General features: G+C 42.7%; 1 protein-coding gene across 1 annotated transcript; it reads right to left on the bottom strand.

Annotated features, from left to right (window-relative positions):
• Positions 1–2231: 2231 nt before the first annotated feature.
• Positions 2232–24566, bottom strand: LOC115797890 (growth factor receptor-bound protein 7-like). Its single transcript, XM_030754434.1, has 15 exons — positions 24478–24566; positions 19641–19809; positions 16316–16433; positions 11798–11954; positions 11590–11711; positions 9570–9644; positions 8008–8145; positions 7803–7913; positions 6458–6556; positions 6294–6377; positions 6085–6201; positions 3956–4013; positions 3770–3857; positions 2657–2750; positions 2232–2565 (listed from the first exon to the last, which is right to left on the bottom strand). Exons 2-15 carry the CDS (start codon positions 19802–19804, stop codon positions 2419–2421), a joined length of 1572 nt encoding a protein of 523 aa, XP_030610294.1. The 5' UTR covers positions 19805–19809; positions 24478–24566; the 3' UTR covers positions 2232–2418.
• Positions 24567–25962: the final 1396 nt, after the last annotated feature.

The raw sequence follows: 25962 nt of genomic DNA, 5'->3' as shown, positions 1-25962 counted from the left end.
GGCTTTGATTTGATTGTGTTCACTACATTGGGACGTTTGCAGTGAACCATGACTAACAGACACAGGGTTACAGGGTTTACTGCTGCAGGAGCCTCGTGGCAGATATATCCAAAGTGAAAACAGTTCAGATGAGCAAATGTTGATATTTTCAGAAGATTATAAACATAAATGGAGCCTTTTAAAAAAAAAAAAAAAAAAAGCAATCCTGTATAAAACACGGAGAACATGCCTCTCCCATCCCATCACTGACCCACTGCCAAACCGGCCATGCTGGATCATGTTGCACCTCCAGACTCCCCCCCCCCCCCCCCCCCCCCCCCCCTCATTCACGTGCTCAGTGGAAACCTGCTGACATCTGTGATGACCTGCCAGTTCTGGTGTTTTCAGGTTAATACCAATGGAGCACAGTGCTGGTCTGTTAGCAGAGGTCTGACTGAAGCAGGTCAGGCCCTCTTTGCCTCCTCAGGGAGTCTCATTCTGATAGCTGAGCCAGAAACCTGCAGGAGCAGCCCACCTGAAGAAAGAACTGAATCTTACCGGGGCACATTGAACCAGTCATCTTTGTGGTACAGTTTACCCCACTTCTGATTTGACCCATATTTCATGCAATACCATGCATATGCATGCACACAGATACATAGGCGCTTGGACAATTATTCATGCCTACCTTCTGCCTTAACTAGTAAATTAAGTGCAAGTATTGACAAGATTTGCAGAAAAAAAAATCATTTAGCTCTGTTGCTGATGCTGGCAAAGTACACATACTTTGCAACTAGGTAGGCCACCAATAGAGGTCCCTTCAGTCTAAAGCAGATTGATTCAGCTGCAGTGATGGAGGAGAAACCCAGGGTGGTTTAATGTGGACATGATCAATGTGCCTCACTCTCCCCTACCTGTGCAACAGGTGCCACCTCGTGCTCCCAGCAGTGACAGAGGCCACTAGCAAAATGCTAAACTAGAGTCAGGAGGGATAAGGAGAGCACAAAAGTCTGCAGTCACCTGTTAAAGCACTCCCTTTTTGGAAGTCATCTTCATTCCTCTCCAGTGCACCTGTACTCACCTGTATTTGCACCAAAGCAGCTGAAACAGTTTCTGCTTCCTAACTGTACAGAATGATCTCCCTGAAGTTTCACTGTGTGATGATCACATGTACCAGCACGGCTTTTTAAAATCATTTCAAACTTAACAGCATCTGTTTAATACGAAAGCATTTATTCAGCATATAAACAACTCATTTAATGTCAATAAAAGCCACAAACCCTGTTCAATAAAATGTGTGAAAACAGTAAATGTCATTGAATGAATAATGCCCATATGTATGTACATGCAAACATTTCAGCAACAAACCTTCATGATAAAATACAAACAGGAAGTGCAGTCACACACAGTCTAATCCCCATACCCAGCACGCACACACGCGCACACATACACACACCCCCTCTGTAAACCGCTGCATAGCTTCCCAATAATTTCCCAGATGTTATCTGAGAAATGATTTTGTAATTTGGCATTAATACATTTTTATTATGCCTTTAGGAGCCACAGCACTAGCTACGCTTTTTTGGTATAAAACTGCACTTTTTCCAAATAGAGGGAAACGTTCGTCCATTTTTCAGAATTACAGCGTGAGACGTCTTTGTTTCGGGTTGACGTACAGCTTTAACCACATTTTAAGGTTTTCCTTCTGGAGTTAGCTTTTCCCCTCTAGATGCACTCCTATAAAACTAAAACAAGAGTCCCCTTCACCACTATTGTGCAAATACAGCAGTGAGATAGCTTTTACTGTTATATGAATTAAAGCTGGTTCCAAGTTAAAATATGAGGCACAAATCCAAAAAACAGCAGTCAGGAGATTGAAAATTTACATGCTACATGAATGCAACCAGGTGCATATTTATGATTAAATATTCTCCCACCAATTCACACTTGTTCTCTTCCCATATTGAGCAGAGAAATCTCATGAATTCCTCCTTTGAGCTTTGAATCAGATCGCCCTCTGGTGGCTACACTTTCACTGTGCAGGCCACAATCAGACACCACCTCCTCCTGCTGCTGCTTCTCATCACAATGAAGGTCTTTGACTGCTCATGGCAGCCGTTGCATGGATCCAAATCAAAGTGCACATTATCAACAAACTTCTATCCAACATGGCTAATTAAGCTGTCTCTGATGGGGCTGCTGGTCGTTAATTAAAATTAAAAGCAGCCACAATCTGGAGCTGCATGTTGTGGAGAATAATTTAAAAAAAACTGAAAGGAGGAGGAGCAGACAATATGCTTCGTGTTTGGAGTCCCACGAGTCCTCGTCTCACAGCCCTGATAAATCAATCCCACTGCAGTTAAAGATTTTCTTTCAGACCCTGATTGAGTGAGTTCGGGTGGTGCAGCAGGGCAGAGGTGAGGTGACGGAGCCGCGGGTTTATAGAGCTACACAGACGCAGGGATGTTTGAGGCACACTGGCAGGATGCCCTTGTTGATTTGGTGAAACTCCACCAGCTGCAGGAGGTCAATGAAGAGCGTGTCGCCGTCGTCCATGGTGAAGTACGTCCTGCCACCGTCCTCAAACTGCAGACGCAAAGTTTATCACAATCAGGGTGCATCACGCATACAGAAGGGATTTCTTCTTTTGAGCAGAGACTGAATGAAGGGAACTCACCAGGATCACCAGATAATGTTTCGTCTTCAGCTCGTAGCACAGCGACAGGACGAAGCAGCGAGCGTGCTGCTGGCTCTCACGAATCAGGAACATCCTACCAAAAACAGCTCAGGGTCATACTCCTGAGAGAGGCACACCTCACAGAAAACACCTGTGGGGCACCTGTAAAGCACGGGTCAGCATTTTCCTTGACAGCATAATCCATTACAAAAATCTGAACACTCATTGTGTAACCCTGTGCACTGTGATATCCCAGGTGCTGGTAGAAGCAGCACAACTGTCATTAAGTCTTGGACAGTATTTAGAAATGCCAACTATGTGGTCTTCAGTACACTATTAAACCTGATAGGGAGATGCTGCATTAGGTATTTTAGTGCACTGCACAAAAGCACCACCAGAGGGCACTCTACAGGTGAAAGACTGGTAGTAAACTTTGCCTGGATCCAGATAACATGAACAAAGGTGAACAAGAAAACCCAGCAATAATCTTTAAGGTACTTCCATGTTGGCTTCACTTCTCAGACTGTGGAAGCTGAGGCCTCAGTCCTTTATCCAGTGTGGGTGGAACATTCAGCTGAACTCAGCAAGCTGTGAAACATGGTGGCTGCAAGCAGTCAACTGTTGCATGAGCAAAGTGAGCTGGCTTTGCTGCCTGTTTGGGAGTAAAGAGGGAATCTGCTCAGTCCACTGATGTGCAGATGTCTGACAGACATCACTGGGTCCTGCACGAATATCATGGAAGGAATAAGGGTGTCACTAGTGACTAATCAAAACTGAATTTTTTAACTTGTACTAATAATTTATCCATCTTCCAGTTACCTGAGGTTGGGGACTGGTGGCAACAAGCTAAGCAGGGTATTCTGGGCAGTCTCCCAGTGATGGCAGTAACAAGTAAAACCTCTGCCTGTTTGCTGAATAGGGGTAACCCTAACCACATGGTCTGAGCCACTAGTAAGACCTGTTAAAATGAGCTGGTCCTGTTTCCTCTACACATCACTCCCACAAAGAAAAGACCTCTCCATGTGCAGCTAATTGAATACAAACTGATCACTGCACAAAGAAAGCTCAAGCTACTGATGTGCAAAAAGGTCTTTACCATCATCCTCCACTCACCCATCTACCAGCCCCTGCTTCTCTATCAGTCTCTCTGCTTCTTTCCTGGAAACACGACCGTGAAACCACAGCTGGGTCTTGTGGATGGCTAAACACAAAACAGATAAAAGGTATAGAACAAATAAGCATGATTTTTCTTTTAAATGAACCCTGGACTAGGACCCATGTCCCCTCATATGGACTTACAAGAAGGTCTCACAGCAGTGTTCAGGTTAGGCAGGCTGCACCTCAGGGCCTCTCGCCTCTGTGTCACCAAAGGAAAAACAAACAGCAGAAAAATGGTTAAAATACTGTTTCAGGCATTTCACATCACTTCCCTCCAGTTCCTCAAGAATGATCCCAGTTTATCACATGCACATACAGCTGCAGTTTAGGTTAATCACATCAAGTTAAGAGCAGAGACCTGAGAATGCCGATCAAACATGACGGACCCAAGAGAAAATCATGAAGATCTGCACCCACATATTTGTTGTGCAGAGATTTGGTTTTCCTTCTGGACTTTTGTATAAATATACATGTTTTTATGTGGAACTGAAGCTGAACCATCTCTCTCCCACAGCAGTGACTGTCAAGCTTCAGTGTTGCTGATTTCATGAATTTTTCCCTCCAAAAAGTGAAAAAAAAATAAAAATCTTTGAACAGTACAGAGAAAGTTTGGCTCTCCCACTGCAGGCACGCCTCACACTGGCTGCTCTGTGCAGCGAGCAGCACCCACAGGCCCACTCGCTGTGGGAGACGAGAAAATAGGACATTCTGCAGCAACCAGTTTACAGAAAAATATGTTAAAAATATAGAAAATCCAGCAGCTTTACCCTTTACTTCATAAATGGCATTACATTTCTATATTTTCATAATTTTTTTGAATTATTGTTACTAAAAATGCTTTTTCTCAAAAACAAAACAAGAATGTGTATAATTTAGTTGCATTTCAAACTGAACCTGCTATGCTTTTGTTATTTTGTGTAACACTACAACAATGACGGATGTTCGGATTAAAGTTTCACACAGGGAATATTTGTACAGTAATCCCTGTGTGAAACTTGGACTGTGATTCAACAGCTCAGGCTTCAGACTGCTCTAAGTACAGACAGCTTTTTTCTCTCTTTTTTTTTTTTTCTCAAATCTTTGCTCTGTATGATGTCATTGTGTGGATATCCCTAATATGGCTTTTCCAGCCACCTGCCATTCAAACCTTCTGTTTGTGAGGAGCAGCCAATCACAAGAAGAAAAGTGATTTAAATGGGCAGGAGCTTCAGACGGAGGATGAACTGAGAGGCTGCATCAAGGCCTGGTACAAGTTAAATAAGGTAAGGATAAGGGTCTCCTGCTTTTCCTTAGTTTTTGTCATGTGTATGTACAATAATCCCTGTGAGCCAAGGGCCCAAGCGTCAGGCAGATTTTTCACCCCCCTTTCTGTGCCTCTGCAGGTCACAGAAAGGATATTCCTAATATAGTCCATCTCTAATAAAGAAGCTCCACACCTGCCATTCAAACCTTCTGTTTGTGAGGGGAAGTCAATCAATATAAACAGGGGAGCTAAAGCATCTTGTTTCACTGAGGCTTAGTTTGAAATAAATAAGGATTATTTTGAATGATGAACCACGCAAAGCTACTCCAGAAGAGCCCGGGAATAGAAATAAGGAGCTGGGAATAAGAAGAATAGATCTACTTTAAACCTGTGAAGTCATCAGCGAGGCAGAACCTCAACCCTGTGGTTTAGGGATAAACAAACATGACAGCTGTGGGCCAAAAAAAGGGTTAGAGTTACAGGTGCTTATACCTGAGAGAGTTAAACAACATAATTTATGTTTGTGTATCTAATAGTACAAGTTTCCTCTTCAAGCTTTTGTGTCAGTGATGTTATTAAGAGCTAAATGAGGCCCAAACAGTTGCTACAGAAAGCTGCACTCAGTACTTGTGTTTTACCACTGGGTCATAACATCCTGTACGAAGCTCCCACTCAGCTCTGCAGCCTCTGCCAGCTCAGGGCTCTGGTGTCACAGCCCTGCTGGAGCCTATGCCTCTCGCCCTATGACAGCTGGGAGAGTACACCCTGTACAGGTCACCAGCCTGTCACAGGGCCAACACAGAGACAGACAACCATTCACACTCATATTCACACCTATGGGCAATTTAGAATCACCAATTGTTATGTTGTATAATTTAATTTTTTGATCGCTGTATCATTTGTTTTATTGCATCTTATTTGTCTCAATCGTCTGTGAAGCACTTTGAACTGTGCCAACTCGAAGGTGCTCTGGAAACACTTTGATTAAAGGAGGTCTGGTCCTGCATCAGACCCTCTCTCTGCTCACCCTCCAGGCTAGCCCCTCCTCCCGCTCTGCACTCTGGGCCTCCATCGGGTTCTGGATGACCCTCCCTCCAGCCTTCCCAGAGAAGTCCATGGCCACCAGGCTGGCCTCAGACTTCGACTGCACACACAGTTAAAAGAAAACAGCATGAACACGAGATGACGCTGCAAACAGGCTCACTCACGCTGTCGCGTCGTGAATGACGAACTCACTTTGCCATCTGTGAGGTTGGTTCCTTCCTGTTTTTGCGGAGCTGATTTGGACATCTGGTAGTTACACTGGAGCTGCTTCCCATGCTGACAGCACACAAAAACATCACTTACCATCTACACTTAGGGAAAAAAATAAACTGGGTGTTTGTTTGCATAAATAATACCTTGAACAATCTGAAGGCGGATGTCCAACAAGTCCGTGTCTGTTCATTTTCAGCACACAGGAACCTCAGATCCTGAACACGGATGGGATTGTTGGAAGGCTGTGCAAACACACAAATACAGAGTGAGATTACCTCAGCTTGTTGAGTTTTAACTTCAGCAAAGTTATTAACTTTCAAAATGCTAAGTGCTAATGTTCTCTCTTGTCAGCTCTCTCTTGTCTCATGATTGACCAGGCTAAAAATGCTGTCCAGTCACACACAGAGTTAAACGCTTGGTCACTACTAAAAATCTACAGCGCAGGAAGTTACTGAAACATCACCACCAATACTTCACTACTGATAAATCCCCACGTTTTATTTTGAAAGTATGTCTCCAATTGCATATCATCCAATACTGTAGTGGTTAACGCATTTGCTGGGAAAGCACAAAGGTCACTGGTTTCAGCTGGTGTAATGCTGCCAAATCAGAGCAAGCTGCTGTGACGACCGCTTGTGGCACGGGAGCAGCCGACAGCAGCTACTGCTGGTCACTGCTAACCAGTTAGCATTGGCGTCCTAACACATGGCTCATCAGGCCATTGCTGTGAGTCTCTACAGTCCTGGAGACTCCAGCTCCACTGTCTTGGACTGGAGTTGTTATTAACAGTCTGTGATCCATTATGAGCTAAAGGTCTCTAATCTGAACCTGCTGCACAGGTTACAGTTCAATAAGGTGGAGTTTGAGTCCATGTACCAGTGAAGAGGCAGCTGATATTTGCTCCATTTATTGCCACAAACTATAATTAATATCATTTATAAATGTATTTAAGAGTGTGGCTGCTCCACCTGCCCACCATGCTGCAGCTTTTATTGATTTTTGGATGTTACTTAATTTTCCTTTAGGATATCGGGAACTGCTGACCATCTCATCTCAACCCTCCAAATTTAAATTCAGTTCCTGAACTGTTTTTACTTGTTATGGTAGAGAAACATTAATGGCAGCTACATTTCTGTAAAGGAGGTCCTGATTTTGTGCATGCAGGTTCTGGCCCGGTGGCCACCGGCCAAGGTTGGTCTGCTGTAGCTGTGCCAAAATGTGTGGCTAGCTCTGCTCAGTAAGAGTGATCATACTGAACAATTTCTTACATGTATTCAGTATGTAAACTGCTCTGAAAACTACAGAGATGTCTGGTTTGTGACCCTGTCAGATATCAGCTTTGTTTCTCTAAACTTTCCCATTTTTGCTGCTTCACACAAACAAGGCGGATGCTTTTATTGTGGCGCATCAGCAGTGGAAAAGCACTCGCAGTGAGCCAGCATGGAAAAAATCCTGCATTTGTTTTTCCTGCCTCAGGGAAGAACTCACCTTGATACAGAAGGTGAAATCTGTAGGCGCTCCATACAGTTTGCGGCTGTTCACCACAGTGTAGACGTTCAGCTCATCCAGATCAGCCACATACTGCAGGTGACGAGGCTCCTAGACCCAAGAAACACATAGAAACCCAATTTACTCCCCAAACTGGAGGTGATGAAGATCCTGTAAAGGTCTAAGTGTGATTGGACCTGCTGACCTTGGACGAGCCCTTGGCGGAGCTGTAGAGTCCCGAGCGGCGGAGGAAGAAGAAGACCTTCTTCCAGGCCTTTCGTCCTGGTTCTCTCACATGCAGGAAACCCTGGATCTCTGGACAGGTCCCCGACTTCAGCAGGTCCTGATGAGTGAACGCACCTCAATACAAACTCAAAAGTACCCAAGAATACCATGTAATCATTACCTACATTAAGGTGATTTGCTTTTTATGAATGCAGCTGCCCCATACCTAAAGAAGTCGGATCCCGTTTTTGATCGTTTTATTACTGGCTGTATGTGTAAGAGTCATAACCTGCAGAGACTTTGCTCTTCCATCCATCCATTCGCTTCCGCACATCCTGTTAAGGGTCGCGGGGGGGCTGGAGCCTATCCCAGCTGTCATAGGGCGAGAGGCAGGGTACACCCTGAACAGGTCGCCAGCCTGTTGCAGGGCCAACACGGAGTGACAGACAACCTTTCACACTCACATTCACGCACTCAGTCACACCTATGGGCAATTTAGATTAGCCAATTAACCTAACCCCAGTAGGTGCATGTCTTTGGAATGTGGGAGGAAACCGGAGTACCCGGAGGAAACCCACGCAAGCACGGGGAGAACATGCAAACTCCACACAGAGAGAGGGAGCGGCCTGGGCCAAGGTGGAATCAAAACCAGGCCTTCCAGATGGTATTCTAACTGTGAGGCAGCAGTGCTAACCACTGCGCCACCGTGCTGCCCGACTTTGCTCTTATGTTATACAAATGCTTGTCCCCACAGTCAGTGCTTTCAGACTACAGTGCAGTTAAATGAAGTGCTCCGATGGTGCACGTATGAGTAAATTTATATTCTTGAATGCATCATTTGTCAGATTTTATTTTACATATTTCAGAAAGCAAAGTCGAGCCTGATATCGTTCAGATGAGAAAACAATCTCCAGCGTCTTCCTCACAGTGAGGATCACGGCTCATTAATCCAACATCAAATCAGGATGTGGTACTGGAAGTGTGTCAGTATCCTACTGTAACTGGGAAAAGCAGGAGTGGTGCTGGAACACTGCTTGCCAACTGTGGCACTGCAGGTAAAAACCACACATTACACGTGCTGCAGTGTGTGTTCGGTGTGTGTTTGGTTGCCGGCTTCACTGTAGAATAATTTAACACTTTTCCAAGCATCTGTAAGAAGACTGGCTGGTTTGTTCTCATCGTTGCCTTCATCATTTTTGGTGAATATCGGGTCTTTAAAGACATTTCAAAATTAATTTGTGAAATGGATTCTGATTTGTAGTAATATCACATCTTAATGCTACAACCCCAGTTTTTTTTAATGCTGTCCTCTTTATTCTGCTGAATGAATCTAATATTGTTGATTATAATTTTTGATGTTTTGGTCTCACTTCTTCTTATGTGTTCTCTAAAATCTTTGCTCATTCAGCAAACATCAGTAATTTAATAAAAATGAATGGAAATGCACAGAAATGATTTTACACATTAAAGCTGACAGATCAACTTCATACGCTGATGTTCACAAGTTGCCATAAATGAGCCACTGATTCCAGGACAGTTTACCTTAATGAGCTCTGATGATGTCATACCCTTGCTGACATCAGCACTGTCAGAGATCATGGACTCTGGGAAGAAGAGCTGTGGGAAGAGGCAGAGGACTGTCATTAAAATCAGGCACTCATTTCCATCACAAAGAAGCTGCTTCATCAACCAGTCAACAATCTGGGGACGACTGTATGCACATATGAAGAGCCACTACACCTTCCACACATCATTCTCCTTTAAGATGCATTAAAGTTGCAACGACATGTGACATGCTCAGAGAAAGCCTCGGGGAAATTTACAGTCATGTGCACAAAGAAATCAAACCGGTATCCGATTCCAGAAGTGCCCAGAGGAGACGAGCTGCTGCTGATTTGTCAGCAGGTTTCTGCACGGTCAACTTCAACTCAACTCTGAGGTCATTTAAGGCCACACAGACAGTTAATACCCACTGTGTCCAAAGCATGACGCATGATGGAACACCAGCAAGGAAACATTAAACTATTAGCCATTACATTTCCATTTGTATCAAACAATAAGTCCCTCGTAAGCTGATCTGAGTAAGCATAAACTAATTAAACTGTTGTACCATCAAAAGAAATTTAAACAGGAACCATCCAACAGTGTTTATGGTGTAAGAGCAACACACACATAGTTGGGTAATCCTTCCCCTTCCCAAAAGATCCTAATGTGCAGAAATATTTGACACAATTTCAGACAGGCAAGATGTCTGCTAGTGGGATTAAAGGAATATGAACTATGTTACCTGCTAATTTCAGTGCAGCACTGAGCAAATCTGGCGTTAATGTGGGAAACTCCCACACACACTTACAGAGATCCAAGTGTTTAGCCCAGAACTGCACAGATTCAGGAAGACAGGCCAGAAGTGCTGCAAAGGTAGACCAACAACTGACCTGATCTATACCTGATGTGCCGTCTCTGCACAGAAGCTCTCGCTATCAAACTCAGAGGCAAACACGGACCACCAGCTAAACGGGAAAAATCAGGTGATAAGGAACCAAAAGGAAACAATGTAAACAATGTTAATCCTCACACACATAAAGGTGACATTAAAGTAGGAACATACATGATACATGCAGGGTTTGGACTTATAATGGTGAAATGCCCTTCTGGGGAAAGGATGCATTTCTGAGAGGTTACGACGCTGCCCCTGACAGATGACAGCACCTCCCTCTGTGATGGAAGATGTGAGATGAGAGTGGCGCCCTTGTAATAAACGGGCAGAAACCGGCACTCGACTGAAGTGATGGTAAATTACATCCTGCAGGTGTGTGGATGCTAACCTTCAGCTGCTAGCACTGCTAACATTAGCCACACTATGCAAATCAATTTAGCAACATTTAAAATACATTTTGGTTACTAAAGAACATGAATAACAGTTCAAACAGCTCAGAGATATTAGTGCAAACAACTTTAAACCTCATCAGTTACATCAGGATCATCTCAGAGCAGTCTTACTTTTAGACCTGGAAACTAGTTACCAGGTACATCTATGATCTGGATATTATGGATCAATTCAGGCCACATCAATAAACAAGCTAAAATTATCCCACTAGTACCCACTAAGCAGCATTTTCATTCGTAGTTTCAGTAACTGAGGACTAAAATGACCCATTTCTGTTTCCTTTATAAAACTGAATAGAACGCTTGCACTGAGCAGGCCAGAAGTTAAAGGCCTAACCGTGTGATCATATTCCCTCCAGAGCCTTCTGGAGGCACTGTGGGCGCATGTTACACAGACAGCCAGGATCGTTTTCAGTGTCATCTCTGTTTAACAGCATAGGTGACAGAGCAGAGCTGACGTAATGAATTATTTGAGGCATTAAGCCAGCGTGTCTGCACCAGCACGCAACCTGTCAATCAATCCACCATGACGTCAGGCCTTGTTAACATCCACTGCAGCAACATGTTTAATAAAAGGCTCTGCTCAGAGTCTACTGTTATGTAAGAAGGAAAACAGGGGGATTAATTTTAAACTCCTTTCTTTAGACTTGTAGGTGTAACACAGCTGGCTGCATACCACTGGCTTCCTGAAGAACTCGTACTTGGCGTAATTCTTCCAGAACATGAATCTTGTGTCACCCTTCAGAGCCCAGGTCGCCTGAACCTCCAATACAACCTCGTGGTCTTCCAGACACCTCTCTGTGGAGACAGGATGAGGTGTGTGAAGCTTCAACATACCTGTGATTTCACCTCGGTTAAAGGGTGGTTTCACAGTGTCGTCTTACCCAAACCGAGGGTGGGATGGACTTCGAGGAGGGCCCAGTTTTCCTGGTCGCTGCAGTGAGCCTTGTGCACCAGCATGTGGCACACCTCCCTGGCTGTCTCTCCTGGAGAAATCCACACAGACCTACTATGGCTGTCCTCTCCATACACCTTAATCATCTGAACACACACACACACACACACACACACACACACACACACACACACACACACACACACACACACACACAAGACATAGGAAAGGGGGAAAAGGAAAAAAAAAAAAAATGAAAATAGGAAATTAAAATGATAAGTAATGTTTGAGCCATTTCTAATATAATCTGTTTAAATAAAATTGGAATTTTATAAAAATGATGGGTAGCATAGAAATTTTTTTCTCAGCCTTACACAACAAAATAATTACACATTTTCTGCATTCAGACTTCAATTAGTAGCTCGCTGATCTTTAAGGAGTTTAACATAAAAACATCTTTTAGGGGGCAGCAGTTGGTATTACCCAGGGGTCAAAAGAAATGCTGAGCATGTTCTTATTGTGAGCTACTGACAGCCAATAACCCCCCCCCAAAAAAAAGACAGCCAGGTCCCCAAGATGAGGTCACAGCATGATGCTCTTAAACTACTCAGTTTTTACATTTTCAGTTATATCTTTTTGATCATGATAAAGTAAATGCACCGTCATCTTCTTACAGCTAACAGTGACTGTGAGATAATCCAACAGCTCAGGTGGAGAAACTGAGAAGAGCCGTTTTACTGCAAATCATCCCAAACTTGAAATCAGTGAAATCTACAACTGAATTGTACGACGTGTAGAAGAACAGCCTTAGTAACCAACCATCCCTGTGTTACTGTCACTGTGCCACATGCATGCACACGCACACACGAGCCTCAAACCTTAAACACACTTCTGACCTGTGAGTCTCATTGATAACTGTATTAATAGCAGAACAGATGTGACCTGAAACACTGCGAGCCAATCAGCTCAGCTACCTGTGATAACCAGGAAGAGACACGTCCTTGTATTGGGACCCATCTTTGCTCCATTTCTCCACATTAAGCTCAGGTCAGTTAACTTTAATCTCAACATGTCAGTGAGGTCACAGAAGGGCAGAAATAAGCTCGACTTTAAAGATTCAGGGTGCGGACTCGGTGAAGCGTTACAGGACAGAAAGATTTGGACCCACTCAGCCTCGAGCCACCCGCCTGTGCAAGGTACACTCTTGCTGTAGAATCTAGCAGCAACTATTACAACCACATCAGGTGCAAAATAAAACACGCTTTTTAATCAGCATTAACAGCAGCCTGTTGCAAACATCAGCTGCTGGATTTGAGCCAATGAAAATAGATTTCCATTTGTTAGGCAAAAAACAGCTGTGTGAGCAGGATTCTGGTGAGATCTGCAGATGATCTGTTAGCATCGTGATGTGGAGCTGCTGTTAGAGGCTGTGTGCTCGCTATGATATCCAGCTGTGCCTGCACCACTGCTTACAGCTGTGGCATAAATGTAAATGGAAAAGTAAAACATTAAATCTCACTGTAAAGCAGTGGAGTTGAAGTAGCACCTAAAAACTGCACAATTCGTGTACTTTAAAAACGGCCGAGGTTAAAGCTGCATTAGCCAAGACACAAATAAGTGCACTACATGAATCTTACAGCTGGTTTTGGCACTGCTTCAGCACACTCAATGCAAGCAGCCAAAAGTGAGGCCAAGAACCTGCCAACTGTTGTGCAACATCAGACAGACATACTGTATTTAATAAGCCTCGACACATAAATTGAAGGTCCTTCAAATCCTGCCTAATTTTAGATCAACATGGGCGAGGCCAGTTTTGTCTGTCTCATTTGTATCTTAGTGGATTCTGAGTATTTACAACAGACCAAATCCCTCCCATCTTCATCTGTGTGAGTTTAGATACACAGACTGATGAAGCAGCCGTGCATGAGGCCCGACTGTGTGCTGCTGATGCTGCAGAGGTGGACTGAGGGCAGGTTATTCACCGGTCAGGATGCTGCTCCGAGCATGCCACTGTCTGACACGGTGTCTGGATCTCGCAGCAGCTTTCAAGTAAAAGACAGCAAACCTGCCCAACCAGAAACCTCAGAAACCTGCACCTGTCAATCAATTAAGTCCAGACTGGTTGGGCAAGTGGCTGCATCAGGAAGAATAATGGGTGCCCAAATGATTTCGGGAGGAAAATTCTTTCAGTGGAAATCCCCACGTCAGTATCGGGTCAGGCCACTATGACTTTCTTAATTCGGATGATATTTAAAAAAAAAAAAAAAAAAAAATCTGTGTTTAAAACACAGATTTTATTTATTTATCCATAAGTTGCTGGTTTCACTAATTAACTACAAGCACTCATGTAAAGCAAAGCGTCCTCTATGGTAGTTATTTAAAAAGGTCAGATCGCTGCGGCCCGTTTGGAAATCTGAAAGTCTTCTGTTACCTAACCAAAGCTGTCTCCCAACTCTGCCACGAGCCTTTGTGTTTTCACCAATTCATTCTGATCTCCTCACATTTTGTTTTTTTGAGGTTTATGTTCTATTAGCAGTTTTACATGCTGCTCTGATCAAAAAAAAAAAAGGTCAGAAAGTATTATTTTAAGCTAAACTACTAAAAAAAATAAATAAATAAAAAAAAAAACACCAACTGCTTTACTGTGAAACTGAAATGCATTTTCAAAGAGCAGTAAAGTAAAGACTGAGTGGTCTGCAGGAAAACGGTGCACTCAAATTGATCCTTTGGTTTTCATTATTGCTGGAGGCCAAAATGGTGTGAAATTCAAATTCAATGAATCACTTTGTGCAAATAACCTCAGCTTTGCCTCCATTCTCCAGCAGATGTGCAACCGGCTGCAGGGAGTCCGAGCACTGCTGAAGTCCAGCACTGATTGGGGGAGTGATTAGGCAATAAGGCCTGGCTCAGAATCACTGTGCTGGATGGAGCTGAGTTCAGGTTTCTTTGCAGGATGGTGAAGTTCTTCCACAGCAGAGTGGGAAAAGCATTTCTTTATGGAAATGCCTTTGGGCCTTTCCTGTCTTAGTTTCAGCTTGTTCTTCATTCAGGAGCTTTAGCGCTGTGTCATGTGATGGATGGGAGCAGCTGAAAAGATTTAAGCTTGGTGAACAGGTGGTCTGATAAAAGACTCTTACTGGGGTTTTAACCTGTGAAGGCTCTGATTGTAGTTATGGTAATGAAGCACGGCGGCTGTCGACACTGGAAAAACATTTTCCTTCACTCCACCTGGGGTCACCGTCCCGGTCGTGGCACCTCTTTGCTGCTCGGCATATGAGAGGACAGGATGCAGCTTCATCATGAGCTATGACATCACTGTGTGTGTGTGTGTGTGTGTGTGCGTGTGCCACTCATGCTGTCCAGCCCTGCATGCCTGTAGCATCACCTTCCTGCTGTTTCTCCCACACACTGAGATCACTCTTTATAGCTGATTTAAATCCCACTGACAGGATATTCATTCATGAGGTGAACACACTACTGTGATTGGTGGACACATTGTCACTGACCAATCAAATTGGCCCACGTGTTTTTTACTGGCCATCAGGCTCTCATGCTGGATCCTGGAGAGACCTGAAGAAGTCCACAGAGGAGCAAAAAGTTAATGTCAAAGTGTTTTACTGTCAGCTCACCATCCCATGAAGAAGAGTGCAGACACGACTCAGGGCCGAGAAAAGGTGAGAGCACTGATGTTTTCTGATGGAATATTTAGAAAGAAAAAAAAAAAAAAAAAAAAATCATTGAATAAATCCGCCCCACAGCTGGCCCCGGGCGAGAGCAGCACGCCGACATGCTGATGTAACCGTGGACGTGTTTACTCTGGCAGTGTTTGTGATTTGCAGGCATGGAAACGCAGCTCTGCTGTCAGTCACCGGCACAAACAGGTTAAGACACAGTTCGATACACTGAAGGCTCCATGTCCTGATACCACCTGTCAGATCCCAGCAGGTGTGATGGACTCACAGTAGAAACTCGGATTTGGCCAAACAATCACTTCCTAAAAGCACCAAAAATCCACGAAAAGACCAAAACCAACAACATGCTGCTTTCATAACTCCCCCACCCTGACATTCACCCTCAACCTCAAGCCCGAAGTGAAAATGATATTAAAGACTAATATGGAAGAAAACAGGAGGACACAATGCATCCCATGAGGACTATTTTCAGGTGTGGAGGATTATTATTATTATTATTATTATTAACAATAATAATAATAATAATAATCTGGTTGCAGAATATGGCCATCCTTATTTTTAAAGGGATGACAGAAATGAGGCTTGAATTCAGAGAGAAGCTGGTTGGAAAAAAAAAAAAAAAAAAAAAAACTAATACCACATGAGACTAAATATTAAATATTTTAACATTTAATGAATGGATATAAATAATAAGGAACACCTTAAAGGTGCAGGAGCACCAGTGTTTAAGCCTTTTGTTCATGATGACTTTGGCTCTGCGCAGAGTTCAGATAAAGCTTCACTCTGGAGGTCTGAATTAGCTCATGCAGACTTACATGTTTGTCACAGGACTGTGGTGGAAATGAGCTAATGAACACTGGAGACTTGGACAGCTCCGGGAACGGGTTTGGTATGGATGGGACGGAGGACGAGAACGACTCCACGCCCTTCGCCCTGGAAACAGATGAAAGAGCGCATCATCATCAAAATGAGAAACTCAAAGAAAAAGAGAAACTAGCACATCATGCAGTCAGTAAATTACAATTAAATGGTAAAGATGACATGAACATTCAGAGCCATGCTATGAATTGGCTGTAATGTAACAGTTATAATTCTTTGAAATGAACCACATTAATGCAGACATTATGAAGTTTGCTTATTTGTGTTTTGTTAAACAAACAGGGGTAAACGGGAGCACTGGAACATAAAGTAATCTAGTGATACCAACATGAAGCCAGATTCCAGCCCTGATGTATCTAAGCAGTGTGTGTGCATAAACCTGACATCATGACAGTCTCATCGCCCCCGCTCCTCTGCAGGTCTGCACTCTGTCTCGGCGCCTCTCCTGTGCTTCCTCGCTCTCTCATTGGGGCCGTTTTTAGAAGCGGTGACACGCTCTCCTCTCACAGGCCTCACAGATTTGTTAACTACTTAAAGTGATTTTCACTGAGGCAGCTGAGAGGCCAGGTGAACTGCATCCACCTCCTCAGCAGGGACAGAGCACGACACGCTCAACTGAGTACACCCTTAAGAGGCGTCCACTTGTCACCAGGAGGGAGGCGGCAACCAGACACTTGGGAATTTCAAGCGATGATGGGGGATAATTAACTGCTAGTGACACAAAGTGGGCGGGTTACAAATAAAATTATTCTCGCCTTCAAGACGAGTGATTGATGATACCATCAAGGAGAATGAAGTGACGTATGAGGTGGTAAAGAGATTAGAGGGTTACCTAGGCAACTGGAGCCAGGAATGCCCACCATCAGAGACGTAACGAGCGAGTTCAGATCCTGGGTGGACGTCCGTTTGAAAATCAGGTGGCCTGCACTATGAAGCAGGATTTGGGGCTTAATGAGTTCACGCCAGGTTTAATCCTGGATGCTCACTTATTACCCAGCTGTGTCACCATGGTAACCTACGCTGCAGACCTAACTTGTTCCAGAACAGGTTACGATCCAGATAAGAGATGAAGTCACTTCCTCCTGACCAATTAGTTCTCTGGAAGACGGCATCACCATTTCTGCAACATTCCTCGAACCTGAATGTGCAGACTAAGAAGATCTGAACTTTTTAAAGGCTATCAAGTGTCTTTCCCCAAAAAGCATCAACAAGAAGTAAAGACATGAAGCAATTTTAATCCTTTTTTTTATATATATATATATATATATATATATATATATATATATATATATATATATATATATATATATATACACACACACACACTTCCATTGGCTGCTTATTTTTCTTTAAGCCTTAAAAAGCAATATACAGGTGCTGGTCATGAAATTAAAATATGATTAAAAAGTTGATTTATTTCAGTAATTCCATTCAAAAAGTGAAACTTGTAAATTATATTTATTCATTACACACAGACTGATATATTTCAAATGTTTGTTTCTTTTAATTTTGATGATTATAACTGACAACTAATGAAAACCCCAAATTCAATATTCAGTATTAGAATATTACTTAAGACCAATACAAAAAAGGATTTTTAGAAATGTTGGCCAACTGAAAAGTATGAACATGAAAAATATGAGCATGTACAACATGCAACACTTAGTTGGGGCTCCTTTTGCCTGATTACTGCAGCAATGCGGCGTGGCATGGAGTCGGTCAGTCTGTGGCACTGCTCAGGTGTTATGAGAGCCCAGGTTGCTCTGATAGTGGCCTTCAGCTCTTCTGAATTGTTGGGTCTGGCGTATCGCATCTTCCTCTTCATAGATTTTCTATGGGGTTATGGTCAGGAGAGTTCGCTGGCTAATTAACAAGATTACTATGGTCCTTAAAGCAGGTACTGGGAGCTTTGGCACCTGTGTGCAGGTTATCCCTATTGCTCGTACACTTTGATTGTGTAGCCTACAGAACTAGACTGAGACCATTCAAAGGCCTTTGCAGGTGTTTTGAGTTAATCAGCTGATTAGAGTGTAGCACCAGGTGTCTTCAATATTGAACCTTTTCACAATATTCTAATTTTCTGAGATACTGAATTTGGGGTTTTCATTAGTTGTCAGTTATAATCATCAAAATTAAAAGAAATAAACATTTGAAATATAACAGTCTGTGTGTAATGAATGAATATACAAGTTTCACTTTTTGAATGGAATTACTGAAATAAAATCAACTTTTTCATGATATTCTAATTTTATGACCAGCACCTGTAAGCCTAAAACAGGTCACCTGAGCCATGTACTGGAACCCCCAATCTCAATCAGAGCTCAAACAAATCTTACATGCTACAGAAATATAAGGAACACATTCCTTTAATGCAATATAAACTGTAGTAGTAGTTAAGGTCTTAATGGGATGATGATTCCAGTGAGTCTTACCTGATCAGCTGGCTTTAAATTTGCTTACATATTTATGCAGTATTTTTTCCAGCCTTACTCACTCAAGTTCTTTCCTCTCATACGCAACTGCTTTTGCTGCAGCTGCTGTGTGCCTTCGGCCCATAGAGCATGTTTAACACGTTTGCTTTTATGTGTTTTTATTGCTTCGTAAAATCGGTACCTCTTCTGCTCACGCACAGTGAAGAGCAGATGCAGGGGAGATATTTTACAGCTGTAACAGACCAAATGAGTTCTAGACCTGAAGAAAAAAGGCAGATGCTATGATTTAATAGAGTTTTGGCTGTTGGGCTGATATCAGTCCACTTATAGTAACTAATAAAGCTGAATGATTCAGAAGTATGTGGGGAAAGGCTGTCCCACTTGTATATAATCTATATCCTCTCCTAAAGTGTCTGTTTCAGCCTCACACTTTAACTTTTAAATCTTCCACAACGGGAAAGTAAAAGTCCAACAATTTGTAGACAGACTTCCTGATCTTGCCTAATGTGGAACACCAGTTCATTTCACTGCACTGACACTGAGGTGATGACATCTCTGCATCTTTGTCTTAGCTCATCCATCAGTCCAGGGAAAGAAATCCATGGAAGTAAAGAAAGAAGAAAGTCAAACACCACCTCAGAGCTACCCGGTGACAGCTCGCAGCCTTTTCATTTACGTCTTTGAGACTGGGAGGAACAGAAACTCCTGAGTTACTCACTTGAGTCAACATTCACCTCCTTCTTCGGGAGTAATGACTCACGTCCATGCTGTGTGTGTGACAGTATCGAGTAGTCCCTGTGAGTAATGTGTGTGCGGCTGCTGGTCGTACCTGTTTGAGGTAATCGGGATGGGCTGGGAGCGGCGAACGGATGGCGAGTCAGCTACCAGAGGAGCCAGAGTCAGAGTGGAGCTGCCCAACAGCGTCTCAGCTGACTCCTCCTTCGTCTCTGAGCCCTCAAAAACTTCTGCCCAGGGACCTGTCACCTCCATCATGTTACCTGAGGGCAAAGGTGAAGGTTAGCCTCCAATCACAGGCTGCTCGAGAGATGAGGTTAATTATTAGCGCAGATGTAGATCCCTGTGCCAGTGAGCTTGCTGGTTAAATTTGTATGCAAACTACTGCTGACCTGTATTCAGATGGAGGGAAACACTGAGCTCGATGCTCTTCTGCAGAACGAGCGTACAATGCGTATAAACAACAACATTAATCATCCAGCTGCACGTCACACGCAGAAATGTGAAAATAAGCATTAGGACTGGGAGAACTACATTTCTGTGCTGTATTGTTCCAACGATAATAATAGAAACATGGAGTAAACACTGCCTGGTGATTCCAGATTTTCCATTCATCCATCCATTTACTCATGACTACCCAAACTAGGGTTAAGCCTGGACTCGAGCCTAACCCACCTGTCATAGGTCACTCACACCTGTCACACCTACAGCCAATTGTTTTCAGACTGCGAGAGGAAGCCAGAACACCTAGTGAGAACCCACGCGCACACACACACACACACACACACACACACACACACGTAGAGAGGCTGGCGACCTGTACAGGGTGCACTCTGCCCCTCACACTATAACAGCTGGATCGGCTCCATAAAGGCATAAATGTTCAGTTAGTGCTGAGGGACCCAAAGTGTGCCAAGAAGATATCCCCCACACAATTACGTCACCGCTCCCCAGATCTCCGTCTAACAGAGCACCTTCGGGATGTGCTGAACAGCAGATCCTCATCATGGATGTGCAGCAGCTGAGTGATGCCATCATCTCAGTACGGACCAAAATCTCTTCCATTACTTTAGTGTGATTTTTTTTTTCATTTTTAATTAAAAACTTTAATATAAAAGGAGTTCATACAGAACTGCAGCAAGTAACACTTGTTTTCCTAATACTAAATCATAGGACTGACACTGGGATACAATTGTGATTAAAAAAAAAAAAAAAAAAAAAAAAAAAGATATTTAAGTTCAATTTATAACTAATCTTAGAAATAATATTCAGAGGTTTAACACGGTGTGAACAGATGACTCCACACAGCAGAGCTTCTTAGCTGAAGCCAGTTTTTGTCACAATGTTTGTGCAAACTGGCGATAAACAAAACGCCTTCGAGAACACGCCAACAATCGCACTCACTGACATACGACAAAAACAACACAGCTGACGCGTGTTTGTGCTTGTGGAAATAAAGCCACAAATACATGTGAACCAGATTTTCCACAAACACCCGCTCCTGCCACAGAGCGCGTCCTAATATAAAAAACACATTTCCTCATGTGTTACTAAACAATTCCATAAACATTCCAAAAACATGGATTCCTCTCATACCACAGGACCACGCTTCAGGCGGGAAACAAAAACATTTGTTTGTTTTTGTCTGCAGGGACGTGAATGTAACAGATCATCAGGTGGAATCGTTATTTGACACTGACAGCTGCCACATCTGCTTTCAGTTGCTGTTTCTTTTGTGATCATTTTTTTTTTTTCCACCTTTTCTTTTACAGAGAACTTTGATTCCAGATTAGGAAACATCTCAGTTCAATCAACAGCACAACAGCAGCTGCCTGCCTGCGACTTCTTTCAAAGATCACTTTTCCTTCATCTCACAATATTTTCCATTGAGATGAAGGAAAGATGTGAAGGAGAAATCATAAGGACGCAGGAAGAGAGAATCCGGCTGCATTAACGATAGGCCGCTTTAAAATGTGGCAGAGCGCGCTGCTGACGTCAAACTACAGACTCCAGAAGATGGACTGTAAAAACTCATCTTAGATACATCACTGTCTCCTCATCGGCTCTTCTGCAGGTCATACAAAAGGTTCTCATTTCAAATAAAATCAGACTAAACAGCCCAGAAAGTGAAATGAAAAACTCATTTAGATTAGCTTCTCTTCCTGTCCATATCCGGCCTGCTGGAGAGACGATCCAGAGCAGCTCCTCCTTTCATCGAGGCTTTCTGTGACTCCATGAATTCATGATAATCCTGCTGAGGACGGAACTCGTGCAAAACGCTCAGAGTTCATCTGTGATTTTAACAAAAGCTGTTGTTACAGGTTCAAAACCCATCAGCAGGTTATGGCACGAAATGGAAAAAATACTAAATTAACATTTGCATGATCTGTGTCACATCATTTATTGATCAGTTCGAGAAAGCAACCATATGAATTATGGGATGGCATCACTTCCTTTTATCCCATGAAGGAGGGCATATCCTCTGCTAGGAGGTAATAAAGGCCCCTTTCACTAGTATTTATTTTTCCACTGGCCTGTCTAATCTGCATAATGCAGATTAACTTCACTGGGACAAACTGCATGTATAGAGACACCAGTCAAATAAAGTTTAACTAAACTTTTTCCTCCCCTTTAAGTTTCGTAGCAGCATCTCTGCCACAGATTCCTACCCAGGATTCTCTGAGTCTCTGTCTGGTTTAAAGTGCTCTGCAACCCTTCCCAGCATGCACCACCAGGTTCACTGCAGCTCAGTGTTTTGCTTCAGGACATTTCAGCCAAACTGCCATCACCTGCACCATCAGCAATAAACCTGCTCCACCACCTCAGCTGCTGTCACTGCGGCTTATACCTCAGAGTTTTATCACACTGCATTGTTGTTTATCAGATTTCCTGATACGGATCCAACGATGCTGTAAATTAAAGAAAGTTTTGGCCTCATCTAAAGCTGAACAATTAAACGGCGTCTTCACTCAGTGAGACTCTGAATCTCTGCTCTGTGCAAACACAATGAACACGCAGCATAGTGACTCGGCTTATTGTCATCTTGTTATTGCCGTGCAGATTGTGCAGCAGGTGATGAGCTCTGCTGCCTGCCTGCAGGTTTAGAAACAGCCTTAAAGATGGCAGGCAGAGCCCGAGCATCTGAGCGCCTCCTTTATTCCAAGCACAGCAGCAGCAGATCAATAACGTGGCGCTGTTCAAACACAAATACCGAGCGTGCAGCAGTTGGTGTGTGTGTGAACAGGTGTGCGTGTGCCTAAAGAAGAAAAGCTCTAGTGAACCTCAAAGCTAAAAAAAAAAAGCAGCTGGATGAAACCTCAAAACTTAAAGAGCTGCCAACACTTCATCATGTGAATAACGACCATCACAAGTCCCACAAACACAGGGAAAGCACATTAATGTATCAAACAGAGGAAAACAGAGTCCTCAGTTTAGACTGCAAAAGCAGCAGATCCTCAAATTAAGACTGCCTGAATGACTTCAGCACTGTTAAAAAAAAGCAGACTAATTTTATGGTGCCATCTACACACTGATTACTCTTAAAAAAAAAAAACCAAGAACCATTGAAGTCTGGATCATTTTCATTATTAATTTATTTGGCAATGATTTTCTAGGGTATTTTAAATATCTAACAGATGATAGTCTTAAACTCCTCAAGCCCATAATTCAAATATTTCTAATTTATAAAAGGGAAAATTATCACATTTTAGAAGCTGAAAAGCGACTTTATCTCCCTTAACTGAACCCATAATGGCAAAATTATTCATTTCACTCAGTTTAAACCTTCTTTTTCAGTTCTGGAGCTCCAATTTCTGTTTCATATATGATTTTTGGTTGGAACCCGTTAGAATAATGTTTGTTTTGTCACCCAGCAGTACGACACATTTCATTTACAGTGATGAAAAACTGCAGATCCTCACAGCTGAGAAGATGAAACGAGTAAAAACGTGTTTTTTGTTTTTTGGGGGGGGGGGGGGGGGGGGGGGGGGATTAAAACTGCCTGAAAACTACTGAGAGTCTGAAGAAATCCGTTTAATGCAGGACGATGATCGTCCTGTTTATGGAGTACCTGAAGCATGCTGACACAGAGGGAACACACTTGTTAGACACTGTATGAGGTTTACCTTCTAAAATAAGTGATGCTGTGAACGAAAGCTAACAAGTATGGCATACTAAAATTATAAGAGTTTAATTTTTTTTTTAAACTTTTTTTTTAAAACTTTAGTCCAGTTCAAGACGTTCGGTTCACCCCATCTCTGAATATAACCTTTTATTAAAACAGTGGAAGGAAATTTCACCCCTATCCTGAGGAACGCCGCATTCCTCTCACACATTGAGCTTCTTATCATATCTGTAAACAAACAATGGCCAGCTGTACAAACTGGCAGCAGCACAAATCAGAGCTACAGTAGCACAGGTGAGGTGTGAGCAGTCCCAGAACCCCACCGTGAAACGGCCCACGTGCCTTCATATGACATCAGTCCAATTAAGCACACCTGTGTTAAATTAAGACCAAAGCAGTGATCAAGCCTGGTTATCTACACGCGCTGATTTATTTGAGGAATATTTGTTTGTTTTGGGGAATAAACTGATTTCCAAAGTCCAGCTGAAACCCTCAAAGCTTCTCTCCGCACATTTAGCTTCTTATCACATCTGTATGACAGGAACTAACGAGCTGTACGCCTAAATAAAGCCAACACAGGTGAGCCACAGGCACGCCGCCAGAGCGCCGGAGTGAAACCATAAAGAAAATGGCACACGTGTCTTTATAAAACCGTCCATCTACTGAAATACACTCATGAGTTTAAAACAAAGCCGCGGTCATTTCGGCCAAGTTCGGCTCACTCCGCGTCTTCATATCAAGTTTCATTCGGAGGTAAAATCAGCCTGCACCTGTTCTCACCAACCTGTGACCATCTTCGAGGACTTACCTGTAAACTCTGTTCAGCTGGCGGGTTTCAGCTGTCAGCCATACTGTTCATATCCTACTCTGATGCTGAGCTTTCTAACCCACGGCCTGCCAAACAGAAAGCAGAGAACTGCGTGACAGAGGTGAGAGAAGGAGGAGCCTGTGCGTCAGGTGTGCACGGTGACCCCTCCCCTTGCCTCGCCGAAACCGATGCTGCGTTTACGTTTTGTTTGTTTTTTTAACGGCTTAAACGTGTGTACCTTCCGCCTTCATGTACTTGTCTGTCATTTTTTTTAAAAATATTTCTCTTGGAAAATACCAAAGGCGCTTACATAAAGCAATCACTGAGAATTACACCTGAATCCAGAATAATAATAAAGCAGGGTGCACTCAGGTAAAGTGGGGAAATCTATTTTGCAGGTTTTATGATCAGATTGGTAGTTATACCCATAGATAGATACAGATATAGATAAGGTGGCTGCCTTATCCTGATTTGTAGTTATTTTTCAACCGTTTGGGGAATTTTAAGTCCTTTTGCAGCCGTTTCATGTCGTGTTTTAATCCTTTTATGGCTCTTTTTATTTCTTTGTGTCACTTCACATCTTTAATTTTTTATCTCTTTGTAGAAGGTCTCCTTTTTATACATTCATGTCATTTTGCTTCCCTTTTGTTATTAATTTTCCTTTTTGTCTCTTTGTGGTTTTTCTTTTTTAAACATTGAGGTAATTTTTATGCCTTTGCAGCTGTACTGTGTGTATCCTCGTGTCACTTTGTGATCATTTGCTCCTTTTTGTCTGTTTTGTTTCTGCATTTTGCATCTCTCTGCACATTTTGCATGGATTTGTGCAACCCAGCTTATGTTGTTTTGCATTACTTTGAAGATATTTTGCATCTCTTTCGGCTGTTTTATGTCTCTTTCCAGTATTTTGCGGCTCTCGTTCGCCTATTTGTAGCATTCTGGTGCAACTAGAAGAGCAGGAATGATCGTTATCCTTTTGCTGTCTTTGTAGGCCTTTTGTGGTACCAAATTATTATTTTACGAACAACAAAACAAAGATAGACCTTTGTTGGTTTAACATTGTAAGTCACTGACGTGCCATCCTCCTTTACCTGGCAGTGTCGGTCTTTTCTTTGAACTCTGTTAAACGTTTTGGTGTATTTTAAATAGTGAGCGTTTGATTTTCACTTCATCAATATTTCTCAATCAAGGTTGAACTTTTTTAAAGATATCTGAACAAATCATCTTACAGATTTTATAACCCACTAATCAAGAAAATAATAGGTAGATTAACTGATGAGAAAAATATTTATTGTTTTGTATACATTAGTTTTTATTCTATTGTTAATTTAACATCTGGGCAGGAACCATGAATAAAATCTAGGGTTTTTTTTCTGTATCATATAAACTAATAAAAACGCTCCGTTTACATCATCAAACATTCATCACTGATTTAGTTATTTTTCAGCTTTACTAATGATTCAATCTCCCTGTTTGATAGTTTGATTC

This window comes from Archocentrus centrarchus, chromosome 19 (genome assembly GCF_007364275.1).
Source record: "Archocentrus centrarchus isolate MPI-CPG fArcCen1 chromosome 19, fArcCen1, whole genome shotgun sequence".
Lineage (NCBI taxonomy): Eukaryota > Metazoa > Chordata > Actinopteri > Cichliformes > Cichlidae > Archocentrus > Archocentrus centrarchus.
This window is presented reverse-complemented; position numbering and strand designations above follow the sequence as displayed.